The 21,472-nt window shown below is 52.1% G+C and overlaps 2 protein-coding genes across 3 annotated transcripts; both read left to right on the top strand.

The window, feature by feature from the left end:
* Positions 1-400: 400 nt before the first annotated feature.
* LOC128851782 (protein aveugle-like) lies at positions 401-5,277 on the top strand. The gene is made up of 4 exons (XM_054063205.1): positions 401-650; positions 1,304-1,429; positions 1,827-2,094; positions 2,354-5,277. Exons 2-4 carry the CDS (start codon positions 1,337-1,339, stop codon positions 2,356-2,358), a joined length of 366 nt encoding a protein of 121 aa, XP_053919180.1. The 5' UTR covers positions 401-650; positions 1,304-1,336; the 3' UTR covers positions 2,359-5,277.
* Positions 5,278-5,418: 141 nt separating this feature from the next.
* Positions 5,419-21,369, top strand: LOC104061800 (interferon-induced very large GTPase 1). Of its 2 annotated transcripts, none has more exons than XM_054063204.1 (3): positions 5,419-6,153; positions 8,658-8,752; positions 12,917-21,369. In XM_054063204.1, the coding sequence occupies exon 3, from the start codon at positions 12,919-12,921 to the stop codon at positions 20,224-20,226; it is 7,308 nt and encodes a 2,435-aa protein (XP_053919179.1). In that variant the 5' UTR covers positions 5,419-6,153; positions 8,658-8,752; positions 12,917-12,918; the 3' UTR covers positions 20,227-21,369. The 2 variants fall into 2 exon arrangements, with proteins under 2 accessions (XP_053919179.1, XP_053919178.1); XM_054063203.1 differs by lacking the exon at positions 5,419-6,153 and adding an exon at positions 10,946-11,059 and having other exon boundaries at positions 8,570-8,752.
* The last annotated feature ends 103 nt before the right edge of the window (positions 21,370-21,472 follow it).

Below are 21,472 nucleotides of genomic sequence, written 5' to 3'. Positions count from 1 at the left end.
AGGATGTGTCAAGTTAGACAATCCTTAACAATAACGTTGCACCACGCAATGAGAACACATTACTGCTTGCTGTGTGGGCACGGACTCTTTGGTGTCTCTCAATGGATGGATGTGGGGGGCACAAGAACCCCACTGCAAGTCAGAGGTGGCTGTTGTGGCTGTGCTGGTGGAAAAACCATGGATGGAGCTTGCTGCAGGAGCTGGGGCTTGTGCCCCGCTTGGTGCTGGCGTGTTTGGAACTTGGGCAATGCTGGTTGTGCTCCAGCAGCTTCTCTGTGCTGGGAGGTGGGCTGGTAACAGCATGAAATTTTTCTGTGGCCCAAGCGTTGGCTGGTGTCCTGGGCAGCCCTTGCAGCCCTGTTGGACTGTTCTGGCCCGTCTGCTCTGTGGTGGACTGCTTTCCTGGTTATGCAGGGAGTTAAATTGGTCTCAGAGGCAGAGCAATGCCATGGGCTGCTGCAGGTTCCTACATGCTTGGCGGGGCAGGGCTGCCGCCCTTCGGATGTGACTCATTCTCCAAGCTTATTCTGCTCCTCCCGCCTGCTCTGCTTGTGCCTCCTCCCTCATCCCAGCTTCCCACCAGGACTTTTCCACCATCGCCATCGAGGTGAAGCCGCTCCAGTGCATCCCACACCCATCCGAGGGGAAAGGTGCTTGTGGTGAACTGGGTGGGCTGGCTGCAGCAATCTGGGAGGGAGGATGGAGAAGCTTTTGCAGAGCCCCTCGCCGGGTCTTGCTGTGGATGGAGCCTGGCTCTGCTCTCCTGCACCCTGGCCGGAGTCTGACCCTCAGCTCCCCAGAACGACAGGGGTGCCTCACAGCCCAGCGGGGCTGTTAGCTGGGAAAAGCCAGGCTGGCAGGGTGTATGGAGGGCTGTGCCCACAGAGGCAGCGCCAGGGCAAAGGTTTATGGTTGGACTTGATGATCTTAAAGGTCTTTTCCAATGTGAATTGATTCCATGATTCATTTGCTTTCCCGGTGTTTGGCATGGGGGCAGAGGAGGGGGTCAGGCAGGAAAGGGTGCTGGGCTGTGCTGGCGGAGCCGGGCAGTGCCATCGTCCCACCAGGGGCTCACAGGCGAGCCTGGGCTGATCCCATTTCCTGGATGTGCCATAGTCTGCACGCCCACATGGTGGGACGGGCAGCGGGGCTCACCATGGCCCTGGCGAGCAGCCCCCTCTGGAAGGGCACAGATAGGGACTGTGGGATGGAGGGGGCTCAGGGCTTATTTGGTTGGCAGGGCATGGACAGCTGGCCGGGCGGCAAGTGGCAGGACCCCAAGATGATGAAGCCCTGTTTGTAGGGAATCTGAGCTGTCCCCCTTGCCTAGCCCTGCATGGACACCCCAGGGCAGGATGGAGCTGAAGCACCGCCAGAGGGATGCCCATTGGCAGAGGCACCACCGGAGGGATGTCCAGCAGCTGAGGTGTGCGTGGGCAGAAGCTCGGGGCTGGAGACACCCCAGGGATAACTGTGACTGGGCCCCTGAGTTTGGGGGACTCTGTTGAGTGGAGGATGGAGAACCCCACAGCAGGAGGAGGGAGATACCTGATGGGAAAAGGATACAGATCTCCATGGGTAGAGGATGGGGATCTCCAATGGGTGGGGATCTCCATAGGAGGAGGACGGGGCATGCCCTTGGATGGAGGATGGGAATCGCTGTGGGTGCAGCCACCAGCATCAGCATGGAGGTGGGACTGAGGGTCACTTTTAGGCTGGGCAGGGGATGCTGTGGCATGGAGGAGCCAGCCTGACCCTGTAGAGCAGACTGCAGACTGGGGGACACGGGGACATCCCAGCTCACCCCTCTCCTCCTGGTGTGGGTGGTGGAGAGGGCCTTGTGGGACCAGCGCCCCGCAGGGCAGTGGACAGTGGCGGAGGTGGGCACCTGGCTGGCAGCGCGGAGTGGAGCTGAGGAGCTGGCGGATCTGGCCTGGGAGCACGCGGTGTCTGGCCGGGCCCTGCTGCGGCTGACGGAGGGGAGCCTGCGGCGCATGGGGGTGACACCACGGAGCCGGCGCCGGGAGCTGCTGAGGGAGCTACTGCAGCTGCGGCTGCAGCAGGAGCTTGAGGAGTTGCTGAGCATCGCTGGCGGTGAGCATTCCCTAGGCTGGGACTGTGGGCTGAGGCTGCCCAGGGCAATGGTGGAGTCCCCATCCGTGGAGAGATTTAAATCCATGTGGATGTGGTGCCTAGGGGCAGGGTTCAGTCGTGGGGTTGGCAGTGTGAGGTTTACGGGTGCACTGGATAATCTTAAAGGTCTATTCCAACCTAAATGATGCTGGGATTCTGTGATGCTAGGGGGATGCATGGGCTGGTCCCCCCAGGGAGTCACCATCCCCTGTGTCTCCAGAGTGAAGATGATGTCTCTGTGTGTGTCCCGGAGCCTGCGGGAGGAGAGGTGACGCCAAAGGAGGACAAAGCAGTGACTGGAACTGAGCACTGAATGCAGGTGATCTGCCAGAGGAAGCCAGAAGTCACCAAGGAAGGTTCCCCCAAGGAAGCCCAGAACTGACTGGTGCTGGTCAGCAGAGGTGGCCACCAGGTACAAACTGAGAGTGGCTGCCCCTCACACTGCTGCCAGCTCCCGACGGGTCCCACCGTCTCTGGCCAGCTGGGGGGAACCCTACTGAACCTGCAGCGTCCCCAGGTCCTGCTGCAATCCAGGTGCAGCCCTGCTCCAAGAGACTCTCAAGGCACAGCACTGTCCGTCTGTCTGTCCGTGGGGCAGAGGGGCTGGTGTGGGGTGGTGAGTTCCCAAATTGCTGTACTGGGGAAATCCTTTGCCTTGGTGCCCAGGATGGTCGGGACGAATGCAGAGCAGAGTTGGCCAGCCTGAATAAATACCTTCCCAGTGATGACAATGTGTCCCTGCTCCCAAACTTTCAGGAGAGCAGTGCTGCTGTCCTGTGGCTACACCAGCCAATGGTGGCCTTCTGGGTGACATCCATTCTCTAAATGAGCCCCAACTACCCCTGCTCTGCCCACCCCAGGGAGGATTAAAGGAGCAGCCAAAAAGATCAAATCGAGACTAAGGAGCTGCAAGATCTGCACACTTTTTTTTGTGCACTTTTCCATTAAAACCAGTCACGTCTGGCCCCTTCCCTGCTGCCCTGTGCAGGCTGCAAGCTCTTGAGGATGCTGGCTAATGGTTTTGGAGACTGTCTCCTACTTCCCTGGTTTGTTCAAGGGACCTTGCTGACTTGAGAATGAATGATGAGCAGCTATCCCCATCCCTTGCATCTCCTGTAGGTCTGGCTGCCCTCCACTCTTCCCCGCAGAGGCAGGAAAAGGCACTGGGCATCTCCCTCCCCTCTGCAGAACCTGCTGGCTGCTCATTTCCCTGCTCCTTGCTGCAGCCTCAAGCTCCCCTATATCCACCTCCTGCTTCAGGGTGCTGTGCCGATAGGGCTCCCTTGTGCAATTCCATCCCAATAACAGGGGGCTGACATCTCCCCTGGGCCAGGGAAAAAGGGCAATGCACATGCGTAGGAGCTCCCTCATGGATCACAATGGTTTGGATGCCAAGGGACCTTGAAGCCCATCCGGTTCCAACCTCCTGCCACGGGCAGGGACACCTCCCACTGGATCAGGTTGCTTAAAGCCTTGAACACCTCCAGGGTTGGGGTATCCACCACTTCTCTGGACAACCTGGGCCTTCTACCGTCACAGGAAAACATTTCTTCCTAAGATCTCATCTCAATCTTCCCTCTTGCAGCTGAAAACCATCCCCCCTCATCCTATTCCTGCACTCCCTAACCAAGAGCCCCTCCCCGGCTTTCCTGTAGGCTGCTTTCAGTACTGTGAGGCTGCTCTAAGGTCTCCCTGCAGCCTTCTCTTCTCCAGGCTGAACAACCCCAACTCTTTCAGGCTGCCCTTGGATGGGAGGTGCTCCAGCTTTCGGATCATCTCTGTGGCCTCCTCTGGACTCGCTCCAACAGATCCATGTCCTTCCTGTGCTGAGGACTCCAGAGCTGGACACAGTAATGATGTTGAGACTGCTTCCTTGTTAATTGCTGATGGGGGAGACTGTGGGTCTGCAGCCTTGACCTGAGGGCAGGCAAACAGCACTTTCCTCTCTGTTGTCCTGGGCTGCTGCTCCTTGCTTAGACTCCAGGCAGCTTCAAAAATGATTCCCTTTTGTTCTCCTGGCTTGTGCTTGGCCCGACTGCCTCTGTTTCTTAGAAGTCAGAGCCTTTCTTGGAGTGGGCTCAGGCAACTCCTGAAACTGAAACTGCTCTTCAGGCTGCTGCGCTATCAAGCAAAACGCCTCACTTCTCTCTTCTCAGGGCAGGACTTCATCCTCCATGAAGCACAGAATTGTTGAGGTTGGAAAAGATCTTTAAGATCATCGAGTCCAACCATTAACCTCAGACTGCCAACCCCACCACTAAAGCCTGTCCTTAAGCATCACATCTACACGGCCTTTAAAACCCTCGAGTCATGGGGACTCCAACACTGCCCTGGGCAGCCTCTGCCAGGGCTTGACAACCCTTTCCCTGAAGGAATATTTCCCAATATCCAATCTAAACCTCCCCTGGTGCAACTTGAGGCCATTTCCTCTCATCCTATCATTTGTTACTTGGGAGAAGAGATAAACATCTGCCTGGCTCCAACCTCCTTTCTGGGAGCTGCAGAGAGCAATGGGGTCCCCCTTCAGCCTCCTTTTCTCCAGGCTAAACATCCCCAGGTCCCTCGGCTGCTCCCAGAACCCCTGGGCTCCATACCCATGCCCAGTTTTGGTCCCCTCTGGAAGTTTAATGTGACTGTTTTGCTAATCCCCTTCTTCATCTCACCTAGAACTGAAAACCCTATCATCTCACAATCGCTTTGTCCCAGGCATCCTCCAACCATCACATGCCCCACAAGGCCTTTTCTGATCACAAACAGCAGGTCCAGGAGGGCACCATATCTTCATTAATGACATGGATAGTGGGATCATGTGTACCCTCAGCAAGTCTGTAGACAACACCAAGCTGAGTGGTGCTTTTGACAGGTCTGAGGGACAGGAGGATCTCCGTAGGGACCTGGGCAGTCTGGAGACGTGAGGGTGTGTGAACCTCATGAGGTTCAACAAGGCCAAGTGCAAGGTCCTGCACCTGGGTTGGGGCAATCCGCAACATCAGTACAGGCTGGGGGATGGATTGCGATTGGGAGCAGCCCTGAGGAGAAGGGCTTGGGGTGCTGGGGGATAAGAAGCTCAACATGAGCCGGCAACGGGCGCTCGCAGCCCAGAAAACAACTGTGTCCTGGGCTGCATCTAAAGCAATGAGACCAGCAGGACCAGGCAGGGGATTCTGCCCCTCTGCTCTGCTCTGCTCTGGTGAGACCTCACCTGGAGCCCTGTGTCCGGTTCTGGAATCCCCTACATAAGAAGGATATGAAACTGTTGGAAAGGGTCCAGAGGAGGTCACGGAGATGATCCAAGGGCTGGAGAACCTCCTGTACTAGGACAGGCTGAGAGAGCTGGAGTTGTTCAGCGTGGAGAAGAGAAGGCTCTGGGGAGACCTTAGAGCAGCCTCCCAGTGCTTAAAGAGGGCTGATTAGAAAGATGGGGAAGGACTTTTTAGTGGGATCTGGAGTGAAAGGACAAGAGGGAACAGTTTTAAACTAAATGAGGGGAGATTGAGACATGACATAAAGCAGAGATTGTTTATGCAGAGGGTGGTGAGGCCCTGGCCCAGGTTGCCCAGAGAAGTCATGGCTGCCTCACCCCTGGAAACACTCAAGGCCAAGTTGGATGAGGCTTTGAGCAACTGGATCTGGCTGATGATATCTCTGCCCACTGCAGGGGTTGGACTGGATGGGCTTAATGTTCCTTTCTCACCCAAACCAGTCTCTGACTTGATGATCTGGAAGGCAAGAGGAGCAGGACAGGGAGGTTTCCAGCCCCAAGCCCCATGTGCTGCCCAGCCTCTGCTGCCCTTCACCCTGGGCTCAGGCACCTCACTGGTGCTGGACGGCCACCCCAAGCACCCCTGTGCAGAGTGCAGGATGTGATTTTGGGGCCTTGAGCGGGTGTCTGGGACGCTGTTGCTGCTTTCTGAGCTACCTGGCTCAGCTCCAGCATAGGCAGCAGCCCCTAAGTTTCTCTTTCACACTGCTGCAAGACAATGGCCTGATTTCCAAGAAAGGAAGGACCTCCTCGCTATCGGCAGAATGCTCCAGTGCATCCCACACCCATCCGTAGGGGAAAGGTGCTTGTGGTGAACTGAGTGGGCTGGCTGCAGCAATCTGGGAGGGAGGATGGAGAAGCTTTTGCAGAGCCCCTCGCCGGGTCTTGCTGTGGATGGAGCCTGGCTCTGCTCTCCTGCACCCTGGCCGGAGTCTGACCCTCAGCTCCCCAGAACGACAGGGGTGCCTCACAGCCCAGCGGGGCTGTTAGCTGGGAAAAGCCAGGCTGGCAGGGTGTATGGAGGGCTGTGCCCACAGAGGCAGCGCCAGGGCAAAGGTTTATGGTTGGACTTGATGATCTTAAAGGTCTTTTCCAATGTGAATTGATTCCATGATTCGTTTGCTTTCCTGGTGTTTGGCATGGGGGCGGAGGAGGGGGTCAGGCAGGAAAGGGCACTGGGCTGTGCTGGCGGAGCCGGGCAGTGCCATCGTCCCACCAGGGGCTCACAGGCGAGCCTGGGCTGATCCCATTTCCTGGATGTGCCATAGTCTGCACGCCCACATGGTGGGACGGGCAGCAGGGCTCACCATGGCCCTGGCGAGCAGCCCCCTCTGGAAGGGCACAGATAGGGACCGTGAGATGGAGGGGGCTCAGGGCTTATTTGGTTGGCAGGGCATGGACAGCTGGCCGGGGGGCAAGTGGCAGGACCCCAAGATGATGAAGCCCTGTTTGTAGGGAATCTGAGCTGTCCCCCTTGCCCAGCCCTGCATGGACACCCCAGGGCAGGATGGAGCTGAAGCACCGCCAGAGGGATGCCCATTGGCAGAGGCACCACCGGAGGGATGTCCAGCAGTGTGCATGGGCAGGATCTTGGGTCTGGAGACACCCCAGAGATAACTGTGGCTGGGCCCCTGGGTTTGGGGGACTCTGTTGAGTGGAGGATGGAGAATCCCACAGGAGGAGGAGGGAGATACCTGATGGGAAGAGGATACAGATCTCCATGGGTAGAGGATGGGGATCCCCAATGAGTGGAGGGTGGGAATCTCCATAGGAGAAGGATGGGGCATGCCCATGGATGGAGGATGGGAATCGCCATGTGAGGAGGATGGGGACGTGGGTGCAGCCACCAGCATCAGCATGGAGGTGGGACTGAGGGTCACTTTTAGGCTGGGCAGGGGATGCTGTGGCATGGAGGAGCCAGCCTGACCCTGTAGAGCAGACTGCAGACTGGGGGACACGGGGACATCCCAGCTCACCCCTCTCCTCCTGGTGTGGGTGGTGGAGAGGGCCTTGTGGGACCAGCGCCCCGCAGGGCAGTGGACAGTGGCGGAGGTGGGCACCTGGCTGGCAGCGCGGAGTGGAGCTGAGGAGCTGGCGGATCTGGCCTGGGAGCACGCGGTGTCTGGCCGGGCCCTGCTGCGGCTGACAGAGGGGAGCCTGCGGCGCATGGGGGTGACACCACGGAGCCGGTGCCGGGAGCTGCTGAGGGAGCTACTTCAGCTGTGGCTGCAGCAGGAGCTTGAGGAGTTGCTGAGCATCGCTGGCGGTGAGCATTCCCTAGGCTGGGACTGTGGGCTGAGGCTGCCCAGGGCAATGGTGGAGTCCCCATCCGTGGAGAGATTTAAATCCATGTGGATGTGGTGCCTAGGGGCAGGGTTCAGTCGTGGGGTTGGCAGTGTGAGGTTTACGGGTGCACTGGATAATCTTAAAGGTCTATTCCAACCTAAATGATGCTGGGATTCTGTGATGCTAGGGGGATGCATGGGCTGGTCCCCCCAGGGAGTCACCATCCCCTGTGTCTCCAGAGTGAAGATGATGTCTCTGTGTGTGTCCCGGAGCCTGCGGGAGGAGAGGTGACGCCAAAGGAGGACAAAGCAGTGACTGGAACTGAGCACTGGATGCAGGTGATCTGCCAGAGGAAGCCAGAAGGTCACCAAGGAAGGTCCCCCCAAGGAAGCCCAGAACTGACTGGTGCTGGTCAGCAGAGGTGGCCACCAGGTACAAACTGAGAGTGGCTGCCCCTCACACTGCTGCCAGCTCCCGACGGGTCCCACCGTCTCTGGCCAGCTGGGGGGAACCCTACTGAACCTGCAGCGTCCCCAGGTCCTGCTGCAATCCAGGTGCAGCCCTGCTCCAAGAGACTCTCAAGGCACAGCACTGTCCATCTGTCTGTCCATGGGGCAGAGGGGCTGGTGTGGGGTGGTGAGTTCCCAAATTGCTGTACTGGGGAAATCCTTTGCCTCGGTGCCCAGGATGGTCAGGGACGAATGCAGAGCAGAGCTGGCCAGCCTGAATAAATACCTTCCCAGTGATGACAATGTGTCCCTGCTCCCAAACTCACTTTTGCTGGATGGCCATCCCAGGCACCCCTGTGCAGAGCGGAGAATGTGATTTAGATGCCTGGAGCTGGTGCCTGGGGCGCTGTTGCTGCTTTCTGAGCTACCTGGCTCAGCTCCAGCACAGGCAGCAGCTCCTAAGTTTCACTTTCACACTGCTGCAAGACAATGGCCTGATTTCCAAGAAAGGAAGGACCTCCGCTATCATCAGAAAGCAGCAGCCCACCCAAGCAACGGGGACTCTATAAAGAGAGGTTTTGGGCTGGGCTGACACCAGCCTGGAGCTGCTGCGCACCACCAGGTAGGACCTTGCTGAGGAGCTCTAGGGCTGGGAGCTGGATGGGGGTCAGCACGGAGCAGGGAGCTTGTTTGTCTTCTGCTTCCTATTTTGTGTGTTTTCCCATCACTTGAGCAATGCCAGAGAAGGAAAAAAAGGGGTTTTAGGGCAGCAGGTAAACGGTCTCCTTTCTGACCATGAACTGGAGGAAGCAGCCTTGGTTTGGTTTCTGTTTGATGAAGCTGGGGGCACCGGCGTGTGCTGCAAGGGTTGAGCCGGGAAGGTGGGAAGGAGGAAGGGGGCTCAGAGCAGGAGCAGATCCTGCAGGAGGAAGGATGGAGGGGGACTGAAGGGCAGACTGGTGCCTGCAGATCTGCAAAGCCTGGTTTCGAGAGCTGGCAGCAGGGTCAGGTGGGGAGGCTTCCCTGCTGGAGCCCATGCCTGGGCTGGGAACCACTTCCCTGGCCAGGACTGATCCAGGGTACGACCCAGTCTGTGGAGGGTCAGGATGAAGCCCAGTGGGGCCGGGAGCTGGGGCAGCTGTGGAGCTGTGTGTACTCCTGCACCCTGATTCCATTTGGTTCTCTGGTCTGAGGACAGGGCTGTGCCAGAACCTGTCTGAGACACATCCAAGCGAGAATGGAGGGTGAAAGGTGAGGAGGGAATGTAGCCCTGCGAGGGCTCCCATGGCCTAGGAAGCTGCAATGGATAACTCGGAGAACATCAGTGATGGTAACAGGAAAAAATTCTGCATGGAAAGGGTTCTTAGGCACTGGCAGAGTCTGCCCAGGGCAGAGGTAGAGTCACCATCCCTGGAGGTGTTATAAAGCTGGGCAGATGAGGTGCTCAGGGATCTGGTTTAGTAGTGGACAGATACGGTTGGACTCGATGATCTCAAAGGTGTTTTCCAAACAAGTGATTCTATGATTCTATAATAGATGCGCTTAGTGGTTCTCCACATGTGCTAACACAATTGCATGGAGCTTTTTCCTTATTTGTGAAGAAAGATGAAGCCATGCTCGACTTCAAAGTGTCCTGGGTGCTGGCTTAGGGTCTAGCTGGGCTGGAGTTAATGCTCTCTATCGCAGCCATATGGTGCTGGTGTGGGAATCGGAGACTGCCAGAGCGCTGGTAATGGGCCAAGGGCAAGGAGCTAGAAGAGGACAGAGCTGGGAAAAGTGACCTGAGTGGACTGTGGCACAGTGTTGTGCTATCAAAGGGAAGGAGGAGGAATAGGTGCCTGCAACATTTACCTTCCCGAGCAGCCGTCACACATATTGAGACTCTGTCTCCCAGGGAATGTCTGGACATTGCCCACTGGTGGGAAGTAGATTAATCATAGAATCATGGAATGTTTTGGGTGGGAGGGACCTTAGAGCCCATCCAGTTCCAACCCCCTGACATGGGCAAGAACACCCCCCACTGGATCAGGTTGCTCAAAGCCCCATCCAGCCTGGCCTTCATCATCTCCAGGGATGGGGCAGCCACCACTTCTCTGGGCAACCTGGGCCAGGGCCTCTCCACCCTCACAGGAAAACATTCCTTCCTAAGCTCTCATCTCAATCTCCCATCTTGCAGCCGAAAACCATTTCCCCCTCGCCCTGTCCCTGCACTCGCTGATCAAGAGACCCTCCCCAGCTTTCCTGGAGACCCTTTCAGTACTGGGAGGCTGCTCTAAGGTCTTCCTGCAGCCTTCTCTTCTCCAGACTGAACAACTCCAACTCTCTCAGCCTCCCCTTGGATGGGAGGTGCCCCTGCCCTTGGATCATCTTCATGGCCTTCTCCTACACCTCCTTCCTTCATGGCACGGGTTTGGAACTGGATGGGTTTTAAAGTCCATTCCCACTCAAACTATGCTATGATGCTATGATTCATGGCCCAGCTTGGTCTTCCTCCCTGTGATGTTGTTATGGTGTGCAGGCATTACTGTCCTGGCCTGAGGCACCTTCTGGGCACCTTTTGCCATGTACATAAGACACTCTGAAAGCTGGAGATATATACTTTGCAAACTATCCCTGGGCTCACATACACAATGGGTAGGTGGGTCTAGGTCCCAGACGAAACCCCAGTCTGGTCACCACCCCAGAAAAGGCCCTGATGAATCTTTGCTGGCTGGGCTATCATCACTGGTGGAGAAATAATGGGCTCCGCTTCTCCCTGGAATGAATCCTCCACATTGATGGGTTGCATCTCCTGATATCCAATCTTTTCCTTTAGGATTTTGGACCTTTCCAACCTTGTCTATCAGGCTTGCCACAGCTGAGCTGGGGACCTTGGCTGCCTTTGTCATCTGGAAAGCCAAGTGTGAACAAAAGGAACATCTGCTGTGAGGTGAGACGAATCAGAGCCCACATCCACTGAGAATATTGTCTCAATCTTCGGTGTCTGTAAAGGAAAAGCTGACACTAAAGGCCCTAGAAGGGTTCAAGGGCCCCGTCCCAAGCACCATGGATCAATACCTGTGTGGTTTGTGGGATGAGAACTGAACGCACAGGAAGGTTTTTTGCACTGAATAAATCTCTTCAATATCCAATGGAACTGAGACTGAGACAGCTGTCAGGTTTACATGGCAGTGTGGAAAATACAGATGTACACGCACAGGGACAGTGAGAGTCAGCTCCCTCAAGGTCAGCAACCAAGGACTTCCCAATGGTTGGGGATAAGAATTGAAGGGGGAAACAATAAACGACACAAACAGTTTAGACAGGAAGTCCTAGAGACAGTAACACAGACCCAAATTCTCCAGTCACTAACAAATGGCCAACAGGAAGCTCCAGAACAGCTCTGGAGAGGAACACCTTGGATTTTTCCCATCCATTGGGGTAGGAATGATGTGTGTCCCGAGAACCACCTCCTGAAGGGAATGGGCATGAGTAAGGGATTCTGTGCTGGCATTTGGAGTGGGGTCACAGCCTGTGTGCCTGGTGCTGAGTATTTGGGGTGAGGCATCCTGTGAGGGCAGGGTGCCCATGAGGTGAGTGTGTGTGTGTGTGCTTCTGCTGGTGAGCAGCAAGCTGGACCAGCCAGCAGGGAGGAGACCAGTGCAGGATGGAGGGTGCAGGATGCAGGCAGGGGGGTTGGATAGACAGAGGGACTGTGCTGGTGCTTGAGGGATCCAAGAACACCTGCAACTGTCTGTACTTACAGAATCATAGAATCACTAAGGTGGGAAAAGACTTGCAAGCTCATCCAGTCCAACCATCAGTCTAACCCCACTGTATGCCACAGCCACACAGTTTTTTAACCCCTCCAGGGATGGAGACTCCACCACTGGCCTGGGCAGCCTCTGCCAGGGCTTCACCACTCTTTCAGTACAGAGATTTTTCCCAACATCCAGTCTAAACCTCCCCTGGTGCAACTTGAGGCCATTTCCTCTCATCCTCTCACTTATTACTTGGTTGAGGAGATCAACATCCACCTGGCTCCAACCACTTTTCTTGGACCCGTGGAGAGCAATGAGGTCTCCCTCAGCCTCCTCTTCTTCAGGCCAGGCCACTCCCAGAACCCCTGGGCTCCAGATGCTTCCCCAGCTCCATTCCCCTTCTCCAGACATGCTCCAGCCCCGCAAGGTCTTGGAGTGAGGGGCCCAAAACTGAACCCAGGATTCAAAGTGTAGCCTTATCAGCACTGAGTGCAGGGGGATGATCTCTTCCCTACTCCTGCTGGCCACACCATGGCTGATCCATGCCAGGATGCTGGCAGCCTTCTTGGCCACCTGGGCCACTGCTGGCTGATATTCAGCTGCTGTTGACCAGCAACCCCAGGTTCTTTTCCACCAGGCAGCTTTATAGCCACTCCTCCCCAAGCCTGGAGTGCTGCCTGGGGTTGTTGTGAGCCGAAGTGCAGAACTGTGTATTTATGAGTCCTGTTTGGTATACATGAGCCCTGTTGAAGGGACCACCTTGTCCATGGCAGGTTGTGTGGCAAAGTCCACATGTGTGCGTATGCGTGTGTGCGTGCTTTCTCTGGGATACATACTTAGCTTCAGGGCTGAACCTGCAAATGGGAAAGCAGCAGGTGCATTTTGTCTGAGGACAAAACCCCATGGGTCTTGAAGCAGCCCAGGCTGACCTCCAACAGCCAGGTAGGAAGAGTCCCCTCTACCTGCATCTGCTGGAGAACCCTCTTACGAGAGTCTGGGGCCTCTTACAAAGTGCCTTAAAGAAAGTCTGTTTTCTTCTTCCACAGCCATGGGTTCACAGGATGATGTTCCAGAGGATGACAAGGCGTTTCATGCTAAAAAACTACTAGCCAAGGCATGTGAGAAAGAAGGACTGGATGATAGATACTGGGTCCTCAAACTGTCGGAAATACTGGGAGTCAAGTCTGTAGAAGCCCTGAAGCATCTGCAATATGAAGACTACCTTAAGCTGGAGTGCCACGTACGGCAGCCTTGGGAAGCAAAGGCACTCCAAAAACTCCTGGAAATAATGGACAAAAAAGCAACTTTTGAAGAGCAGCAGAAGGAGCGCTTGGAGATGGCAAAGCAGAGACAAGAAGAGGCCAAGCTAGCTCTGAAGGAACTGAAAGAAATGCATGCCAGCCACAGCCACAGCAAGGATGCTATAAGAAAGAAAGAGGAGGCTCTGTGGCAAGCTTTAGAGATTCCCAAAGAGTACTGGTTATCACCAGAGAAGTCATTGTTGAATGTGCTGGAGAAAATCCAGAAGCAGTTGGACCAGCAGGAGTTGTCAGTGCGCAAGGGTGAGAATGTCTCTGATGTGGAGGTCCTAAGGCGGGCATCAGGGGGACTGGCCCTGCAGGGCATTTACAGAACCAGCAGCCTTGCGGATGCACTGGAAAAGCGAGATCAGCTCATCCGCATTCCTGATGGATTCAAACTCGCTGGTCCAGAGCAAGGGTCGCTGCTTGAGAAGAAGGAGTTCTTCTCCTCTGCAGCAGAAGCCACTTTCACCAAGTCCATGGAGCAGCTGGGGTTCAGCATCAGCGTTTCTGCCAAAGTTGGGTTTTGGGGGTTTCATGGTGAAGCTGGTGTGGATTACAGGAGCTCCACGCAGTCGGAAGATACCTGCCAGTCCCACTTTGAGCACAGCTACATTTGCACCACCAAGTACCAGTACATCCCTCTGGCCTCCTGCTACTTCCAAAAGCATCAGCTTCTCCTCTCAGATGCAGCTCTGCGGGAGCTGCAAGACATCGAGCATGTCTTGAGCATCACTCAGGAAGCGGACAGACCCAACATGCTGAAAAGCAGGTGCGCGAGCTTCTTCCGCAGGTTTGGGTCCCATGTAAACCAGGGTCCCCTCCACTTTGGGGGGATATTCTGGTGGAAAGCGTCCATGGAAGGGTTCAGAGCTGAGCAGCGGGAAGAGATGAAACGGCAAACATCTGAAGCTCTGAACAGCTACATCGGGGCCAGCTTCAGCCACTTCGGTATCAACACAACAGTGGATTTTTCAAAATCCAGCTCACAGGCTTCTTTTCAGGGAAAAGATGAAAGGAGCGCCCAAACAGAGGCTCAGGTCTACGTGACCAACACAGGGGGGCCCTCAGAGACTGATTTTCTTCCTCAGTGGAAATCAGGACTTGTAACTAATAACACAACCTGGTGTGTTATTGACCGAGGCTTTCAGCTGATCCCCGTGTGGGATATAATCCTGTTCAATCACAGCGGCGACTTTAAGTCCGTCTATCAAATGAGCAGCTGCCTCAGGACTGAGTATGAGGTGCTAACGAATCACAGCATTAGCTTCATGTTTGGGGAGGAACTGGTGAGTGCAGTGGAAGAGGCCAGAGCTTTCATGGAGTGTGTGAAGTCCTGGGAGGTGACGGTGGATGAAAGGAAACTGCTTGCACTGATAGATTTCAAACAGAACCTGAATGAAAAAACCAAAAACCATAGTGTCTGGATCAATGTATGCCTGTCAGACAAAGCACTGCAGGAGTTCCTGGTGAATACTGCTCAGTTTTTCAAGGAGACACCTCCAGAAAACATCATCTATATCAAGTCTCTGTTGAGGTGCCTCCTGGAGCCTCATGTGTATTCTGTCAAGGACTTCCCCAGGTCTTCCTTCATTATGCAATGGATCTTTCAGACCGAGGACACACTTCCTGAAACTCCCAGTGTTTCTGAGCTTAAAGATCTCCTCAAGACACTGCAGCAAATGAAGGAGCACATCCAGGAAGTCACCTATGCACCAGAAACCTCTGCATCTGCCATTCATGAAGCAAAGATAAAAGCCACCTTGACTGCAAGCCTAGCTGTTTACTCCTTACTTCAGTTTCTCCAGGAAAGGGCACAGAAAGATATAGAACTGCTGGTGCTCTTAATTACAACCAGCATGGGATACCAGGTGGAAAGGAACACATTTCAGTACCTCCTTGGGTGTCCAGAAATTAACTTAATGATAAATGAAATTGAAATGGGACATAAGGATTATCTGGATCTGAAGGAGCAAGATGATTACAGAGCCCAAGCTTTTCTGCTGCTGACAGGTCTCACAGTAACACCTGAACATAAGGAGATGTCCTTTGAGAAGAAGAATGAGCGTTTAGTTTTCATGGAAGATCAAATGAAAAACTTATGGTCCGCAGAGATAAAAACTCTCCTCAAAAAACACAGCGGATTCAAAGACTGGGAGACGCTGGAAAGCGACTTGCGTTCCTTCATCAGTGGGCGCTTGGATGAGACATGTGATGAAATGAAGAAACACAGTATAATCAAAGACATGGAAGACACTTTTCAAAGGATAGAGCCTTCCAGCCAGTCCGAATCCAAATCAGAATGCAGCGAATCCACAGCGAATCAAGCCAATGCAAACCAAGAGTTCCTCCACTTGCTTAAGCGCCTTGGACTAGAAAATCACTATCCAAGAAAAATGAGGACAGAAGATTTCCACATCATACACATGTCTTTACATGACAGCCAGCCCAGCAAGGACAGTGAACTACCATTTTACTTCTTGCAAAAGCTATTAACTGTGGATTATCGGGTGAGGTACCTGACTTGCAAGGATGAGAGCAACCCAGGACTCGGCTCCGTGCCAAAACCCACAGAGCAAGAGCACGAAGCCTTGGATTCCTTTGATGATTTTTTCACTGATTTAGAGGAAGAAGCGCCTGAATCTGCCACCAGGGACAGTCGTGTGCACCCCATGGACCTCCAGATGGCAATTTTTCATTGCGCTGATGACTTCATGAGACAGTACATTTCAACAAAGCTTGCTTTCTGCCAATTTGCACTACCTCTCCTGGTACCAAACCCATGCACTTCACAGATAGAATTCCCCCTCTGGTCCCTCAGCCAAATCAAAAGGAGCTGGAAAGGGGCTGAGAAGTCAGGAAGAATTAACAGTTACAAAAACAAACTCATTTATCAGGCAGAGACACCCATCGTGTCCTTCATACGAATTGGCCGTTCTCCCTCCTCTTCCAAGTCACAGATCCTGAATGCTCTGTTGAGCAAACAAAAGCATGACACTTTTTTCCACCGACATTGCAAAGGCAGCACCAAAGACTGTTTGCTGATGAAAGGAGTTGTGGAGATCTACTGGTACTGTCCCCGTGGCAGTGATGATGACAGCTTTGACTGCTGTGTTGCTTTCTGCAACCTGCATGGAGATGCCAGGGATCACGAGGCACAACTACAGTTCTTACACGAGATATCTGCTGTGAACGTGGCTTTCATATCCGAGTCTGATCAGAGTGACAAGAAAGGAATGAAGATTTTACGTGACCTGTGGCAGTCACAAAAGCCTTTGATTTGTCTTTTCACTGAAAAAGAGAATGTTGCAGCTGGCCGATCGAGCCAAAACATAAGAATAGGTATCAAGAACAAGAATGAAGCAGAATTAATGGGTGAGCTGACAAAAACTATCAGAGATCTTCTGGAAGGGTCTAACACGCTTTTCAGCCTGGATGCCTGCCTGGACAGAGCTCACAAGCATGGATTCTTAGTTGATGAAGATACAGACGCATGTGTGACAGCCAAAGAAAAGGCAAAAGCGCTGGTGATGCTTCTAAAGAGAAAGAAATTGTTTGAGATCAAATCCCAGCTACTGCCTCTTCAAGGAAAACTGTGGTACAAGTGGTGCAAAAAGGACAAAGAACTCACTCGCTTGCAGGAAAAGAGGAACAAGAGCATAGAGCATCATCGGAGCCAAATTGAATCAGAGAAGGTAGCAATAAGAAGAAAGCAACTAGAGAAAGCATTCCCCCTCAATAAGCTGATGAAATCAGTCCTTACCTTTCTCCAGTCACAGCCAGCAGATACCAAGAAATACTTCCTGCAGTGGATGAAGGTCTTCATGGATGACCTGTCCTCCGATCGCCTTGACGAACTGAAGAGAAAATATCACGAGCTGTGGTCTAAAATCCTGGCAATGAAGCAAAGCAATGAGAAAAAGAATCTGAAACCTCTGCTGCTGAGTGAGTTAGATGCCCTCTCCAATGAAATCAATGATTCATCCATTGGCCTTGAGCATATTTTGAGAGAGGTAGGGCAGATTTACGAAGCTCTGCAATCAATGAATTCAGAAGATAAATGTTTTGTCAGACTACCTGAAATTGCAGCTGATCTGATGATTTCAGGGTATCCCCTCGAGCTGATGGATGGCGATGCTTCTTATGTGCCATTACACTGGGTCGGAGCAATCTTTGACAGATTAATTGAGAAGCTAGGGAATAAACGAGTATTTGTTCTTTCAGTGCTTGGCATCCAGAGCACAGGGAAGTCGACCCTGTTGAATGCCATGTTTGGTCTTCAGTTTAATGTCAGCGCAGGCCGGTGCACCCGGGGTGCCTTCATGCAGCTAATTAAAGTGGATGAGAAGCTGCAACAAGACTTGGACTTTGATTACATGCTGGTTGTTGACACAGAGGGACTTCGTGCCATGGAGTTGGCCAATAAACAGTCCCTTAATCATGACAACGAGCTAGCCACCTTTGTCATTGGCATCGGCAACATGACTTTGATCAATATCTTTGGAGAGAATCCTTCAGAAATGCAAGACGTCCTTCAGATTGCTGTGCAGGCTTTTTTGAGGATGAAGCAAGTAAAGCTTTCTCCAAGCTGCCTCTTTGTGCATCAAAATGTGGGAGAAATAACTGCCAAGGAACAGAACATGGAAGGACAAAGACGTCTGCAGGAAAAACTGGATGACATGACCGTGACGGCTGCCCAGCAGGAGTTCTGTGATGTCTCCTGCTTCAGTGACGTCATCCACTTTGATGTGAACACCCACATTCATTACTTTGCTCACCTGTGGGAAGGAAACCCCCCAATGGCACCACCCAATCCCACCTACAGCCAGAATGTCCAGGAATTAAAGTGCAAAATCCTCCAAGCTGCCAAGAAGTCACAGGGCAGCATTTTGAGGTTCTCGGGCTTGAATGCTCGCATTCGCGACCTCTGGAATGCTTTGCTGAATGAAAACTTCGTTTTCAGCTTCAAGAATTCAGTGGAGATTGCTGCCTACAAGCAACTGGAAACTGCATTCAGTCAGTGGACCTGGCAGCTGAGGAGTCACATTTTAGACTTGCAAATGAAAGTGGAGAATAAAGTTCGGAATGGGGACTTGCAGAGAGTCACTATAGAATACCTTGAAAATCAAGTGCAAGGGACAAATGATGCCATTATGAAAGACATGGAAAAGTATTTCAGTGAAGACAAGGACTGTGAGATACTGATCCAGTGGCGAAACAGCACAGAAATGAAGCTGAAAGATCTAAAAGAATCTCTTCTTAAAGAAACTGAAAAGAAGTGTCAGAATCTCATTGAACTGAAGAAGAACCAGTGTAAGCTGGATGAAAGGAAGTCAGAATATGAAAACAAGCTCTTGAAAAGGAGTAGGCAGTTGGCTCTCACTCTAAAAGGCCAGAGCCTAAGTGAAAGGGAACTCAAAGCCCACTTCATGTCTCTCTGGGCACACTGGGTCACTGAAGTCTCCTCTGCTGCTCCCCCTTTGGAACAGGCTAACATTGATGTGGAAATAGAAGATGTTCTTCTAGACCGCTTTAAGGAGCCTAATTTACATACACGGATCAGGACATTTCCCAGGAGCAGAGTATTTTCTGTTAATTTGGAGAAACATATCGCTAAGAAAAGAAGTTGGGCCCTCTTCTCTAAGAGTGTTGATGATGTTGATGTGAACAATATACATTGCATTACAGACAACATCATAGAGCGTGTGAAGGCAAACATTGACAAGAAGGAAACAGAGAAAAGGGATTACAGTCGAAGTTTTATTCATGAAATACTAAATGAAGTAGAGAAAGGTATGAACTCTGTCCCTAGCAATGCAAAATATAGTTTTAATAAAGATTACAGAATAGATTTATCACTGTTTCTGTGCAAAATGGCATCAGAGAGGTTTAAAGCCATGCAGGCAGCATTCAGAAAAGCAAACGATCCAGCTGTCTACCTGGAGAGCAAGAGAGAAGATTTCTTTAAATGCTTCCAGATTTCCTGCCAAGGAGCTACTTCTATCACCACGTTTGCTAGTTTCCTGTGTGACAAGATTGCCCCAGCTCTTCACCAGGCAGTCTACGAGAGGACGGCTCTTGCCATAGCTCAAGATATGAAGGTTAAAATCCCTGATTTCACTGGCAATAGATCCTCTCTGGAAGTCTGCATACTGAGATACCTGGCAGAAGAGGAAAACTTTGAGAAATTCAATGAGTACCTTAGTTCTCCAGAACGCTTTTTACAGAACTACATTAAGATGCGCGTGGAGATGTACTGTTTAGATCGCAACAGGAGATTGGAGAAGTTTTTAGATGACTCCCTTATTCACTACTATGAGAACATCCAGTCCGCTGTTTTCACATCAACCAACATCATCAAAGACAGAAAAGACAGAAATGATAAAATCTCTCTTTGGCTGGATGAATTTTGCAACACGCTTAAAGAGGTGCTAAGCTTGCCCAGGAGTGACCTGAAGGGCATTGAGCATCAGGAGATAACAGACATAGAGTTCCTAAATAATGCCATGACAGAAGCACTGGCTCCTCTGAAGAATCAGCTCAAGGGCAAGTTTGCTGATGCTGATATGAGCTCTTTTGAAACGCAGCCTCACACAATCCTGGCTGAGCAGTTTGCAGGGTGCTGGGAGCAGTGTCCCTTTTGTGGGGCTGTTTGCACAAACACTATGTCAAAACACGATGGGCAGCATCAGCTTGTCTTCCATCGTCCACAAGTCTTGACAGGGTACAAGTGGTATAAAACAGATAATCTGGTCATTGATATTTGTTCCAGCAGTGTTGCAAGTGACTGTCTCTTCAGAATTGGTGAAGACAAGTGGATCCCCTACAAGAGATACTGGGAAGCAGGACCTCCTTATTCCACTTGGAACATTCCTGCAGATCCATCCACACAGGCGTACTGGAAATGGTTTGTGTCTCATTTCAGGACAGAGCTAGAAAAAAGGTACAATGGGAAATTTCATGGCAAAGGAGAGATCCCTGCTTTGTGGCATGAAATGACAAAGCAGGAAGCACTTAAAGAACTGGAGAAGCCAGGTATGGCCAAGTTGATATGAAGGAAGAAACACAACTGCTTTGCATTTTAGAAGAACATAGTACAAGTCCACTCACAAAATATTGTTACAATGACTACAACCTTAACCCACATGAAGAAAACAGTATCTAACCGTTCACAAAGTCGGGTGGAACACAGCGTGCTACTCCTGCCACAGCTCAGAAATTCCTTTGCTTCATGATAAAGTCAGAATCCTCTTCCGTTCTTGTCATAAACATTTACCTTCACTTTGTCTCAGTGCAAAAAACACCTCTGCAGTGAGCAGTCGTGGCCAAGATCAGGACCAAGTGCCAGATGAAGAGCAAAAGCACCATCAGAAGTACCAATTTTATCAGCCGCTATGAGAAAATAAGTGACAAAACTGGCAAAACCACGTTTTCTTGTAGCAAGTACTTGCACTTACAGTACTTAAAGTACTACAAGTACTTAAAGAAAGGGCTGCAGGATCTAAGAGCAGCTCAGTGTTGGCTGGAAGCTGTGGGTTTTGCTTTTTGTGTTGATTGTTCCTTTATTGATGAGAGGAAATAGCCTCAAGTTGTGCCAGGGAGGTTCAGATTAGATATTGGGAAAAATTCCTTCACTGAAAGGGTTGTCAAGCACTGGCAGAGGCTGCCCAGGGCAGTGGTAGAGTCACCATCCCTGGAGGGATTTAAAAGAGGGGTGGATGAGGTGCTTAGGGATGTGGTTTAGAAGCGGACAGGTATGGTTGGACTCAATGATCTCAAAGGTCTTTTCCAGCCAGACGATTCTATGACTCTGTATGTTAAGGTGAGCTATCCTTATGCAAGCGCCTGGACCTGGTGAACTTCTTCTCAGCCCTAATAGCAATTTGCCATTTGCTTAGCTGTTGAGCAAAAGCCTTTGCATGACCACTGTGGAGAATTTCGTATTGTTGCAGCTTCCTCAGCAGCCGTTGGCAGTGTGTGACATTAGTGTTTGTGCTGTCCAGACAGGCAGGTAGCAACAGGCTGATGATCTGGAGAAGATGTAGCCAGCTGGGACTGCACGAGGGACGTGGTTGGTGGTCGCTGCTGTGCAGCTCCTGCAATGCCGCTGGAAAACCAAGGACTGTGCCCTCCTGGAGAGTTGGCCAAAGTGGTAATTCAGTGTAGCCCTTTATAGACTTTGCTAATAAACTAACCAAGCTGGGCTGGACTGGTCTCTGTATCCTTCATTTTCAGGTGAACCACAGTTGTGTGTCACTTCAGCACTCATGCTGTAAAGACAGGCAGGTGGGAATTGGGTGA

The sequence above is a fragment of the Cuculus canorus genome, chromosome 3 (assembly GCF_017976375.1).
Source record: "Cuculus canorus isolate bCucCan1 chromosome 3, bCucCan1.pri, whole genome shotgun sequence".
Taxonomy (NCBI): domain Eukaryota; kingdom Metazoa; phylum Chordata; class Aves; order Cuculiformes; family Cuculidae; genus Cuculus; species Cuculus canorus.
The sequence above is the reverse complement of the archived record's forward strand: the minus strand, read 5'-3'. Positions and strand labels throughout refer to the sequence as shown.

Coding starts and splice junctions, on each gene's coding strand:
- LOC128851782 (XM_054063205.1), top strand. CDS start 1,337: ATGGACACCCCAGGGCAGGATGGAGCTGAAGCACCGCCAGAGGGATGC. Junction 1,430..1,826: donor GATGTCCAGCAGCTGAGGTG/TGCGTGGGCAGA, acceptor CTGGTGTGGGTG/GTGGAGAGGGCCTTGTGGGA.
- LOC104061800 (XM_054063204.1), top strand. CDS start 12,919: ATGGGTTCACAGGATGATGTTCCAGAGGATGACAAGGCGTTTCATGCT.